Source organism: Myotis lucifugus, unplaced genomic scaffold (genome assembly GCF_000147115.1).
Source record: "Myotis lucifugus unplaced genomic scaffold, Myoluc2.0 scaffold_3204, whole genome shotgun sequence".
NCBI lineage: Eukaryota > Metazoa > Chordata > Mammalia > Chiroptera > Vespertilionidae > Myotis > Myotis lucifugus.
Window position 1 is genome coordinate 11,013 of NW_005874252.1, and position 1,620 is coordinate 12,632.

General features: G+C 55.8%; 1 protein-coding gene across 1 annotated transcript in view; it reads left to right on the top strand.

Annotated features, from left to right (window-relative positions):
- Positions 1–1,620, top strand: part of LOC102419083 (protein kinase C gamma type-like) — a gene marked incomplete at its 5' end in the record, with an annotated part of 13,543 nt that overhangs the window by 7,731 nt on the left and 4,192 nt on the right. Inside the window, 3 exons of the mRNA XM_023749145.1 lie at positions 1,015–1,106; positions 1,197–1,259; positions 1,377–1,515. Of these exons, the coding sequence (XP_023604913.1) occupies positions 1,015–1,106; positions 1,197–1,259; positions 1,377–1,515 (294 nt within the window). The remainder of the gene's footprint in view (positions 1–1,014; positions 1,107–1,196; positions 1,260–1,376; positions 1,516–1,620) is intronic.

Sequence of the window (1,620 nt, forward strand, 5' to 3'; positions counted from 1 at the left end):
GCTCTGAGTGGGCGTGGCCAGCTTCCTGGATCTTTATATTATTATTAAAGGCTTGGTGCATGACGTTTGTGCACTGGGTGGGTGTCCCTCAGCCCAGCCTGTGCCCTCTCGCAGTCCGGGAGCTCTTGGGGGATGTCTGACTAATGGCTTAGGTCTGCTCTCCAAGGGCTAAGCCAGCAGTAGGACATCCTTAGCGCTGCCGTGGAGGTGGGAGAGGATCCCGCCACCGCCGCTGCACTCACCAGCCATGAGCTTCCGGCTTCTGGCTGAGCGGTGGTCCCCCTGTGGGAGCGCACTGACCACCAGGGGGCAGCTCCTGCATTGAGCGTCTGCCCCCTGGTGGTCAGTGCAGTCATAGCAACCGGTGATTCTGCCGTTCGGTCGATTTGCATATTAGGGTTTTATTATATAGGATCATTATCAGTATCATCACTTGCAGGTGAGGCGTGTACCTGTTGGCTCCTAACAGGTGGCCAGAACTGCTGCATGTGTGTGTGAGTGGCTGTGAGAGAGGTTTGGTATTCCAGCAAATAGTGTTTCTCCTTCTTCTTCTTCTTCTTCTTCTTCTTCTTCTTCTTCTCCTTCTTCTTCTTCTTCTTCTTCTTCTTCTTCTTCTTCTTCTTCTTCTTCTTCTTCTTCTTCTTCTCCTTCTCCTTCTCCTTCTCCTTCTCCTTCTCCTCCTCCTTCTCCTTCTCCTTCAATTATCAAGCTTCAATTCTGAGAGGATGGGACCAGAACACCTGTTGTTCTGAGTAACAGGCCATGGGGCAGGTGGAGATTCTAAGTCGGCCTTGTTAGAATACTTTGGGTCCCGGTGGGCGTGGCCAGTTGCTCTGGGTTTCTGATTGGGTGGTCCCTCAGCCTTTCATGTTTGTCTCCGGTGAATAGGAACCGCCCATTTAGAAAGAAAGCTCAGCTAGCTTCCAATGCTGGGCGCACAGGCTGGCATGGACCGGCTGGTGGGCGTGTCCTTGCCTCTAAGACCCGCCCCCTCCCCCCTTGCCCCCCCTCCAGGATCGCCTGTATTTTGTGATGGAGTATGTCACCGGGGGCGACTTGATGTACCACATTCAGCAGCTGGGCAAGTTTAAGGAGCCCCATGCAGCGTGAGTCTTGGCCAAGGTGAGGGTGGAGGGAAGATGGAAGGCTTGGGGGGGGGTCCAGCCATTGACCTCTGACCCCGCCCCCTCCTCCAGGTTCTACGCCGCAGAAATCGCCATCGGCCTCTTCTTCCTTCACAATCAGGGCATCATCTACCGGTGAGCAGCCCCAGGCCTTTCCATGGAGGGGGGGTCAGGCCCCTAGAGGGGAAGGGATTTGGACCGAGGGCTCTAGCCCATTGAACTCCATTCCTGCTCACCCCACCCGCACCACAGGGACCTGAAACTGGACAACGTGATGCTGGATGCCGAGGGACACATCAAAATCACCGACTTCGGCATGTGTAAGGAGAACGTCTTCCCCGGGAACACGACCCGCACCTTCTGCGGGACCCCAGACTACATAGCCCCCGAGGTAACCCGAACTCCGCTGCCCTGGGCGCCGTCCAAGTCCGCTGAGCTGGTGGGGCTGGTTGTCTAGTATTCATAATGGGGGGGACTTGACCCTGGGGTCTTTAAA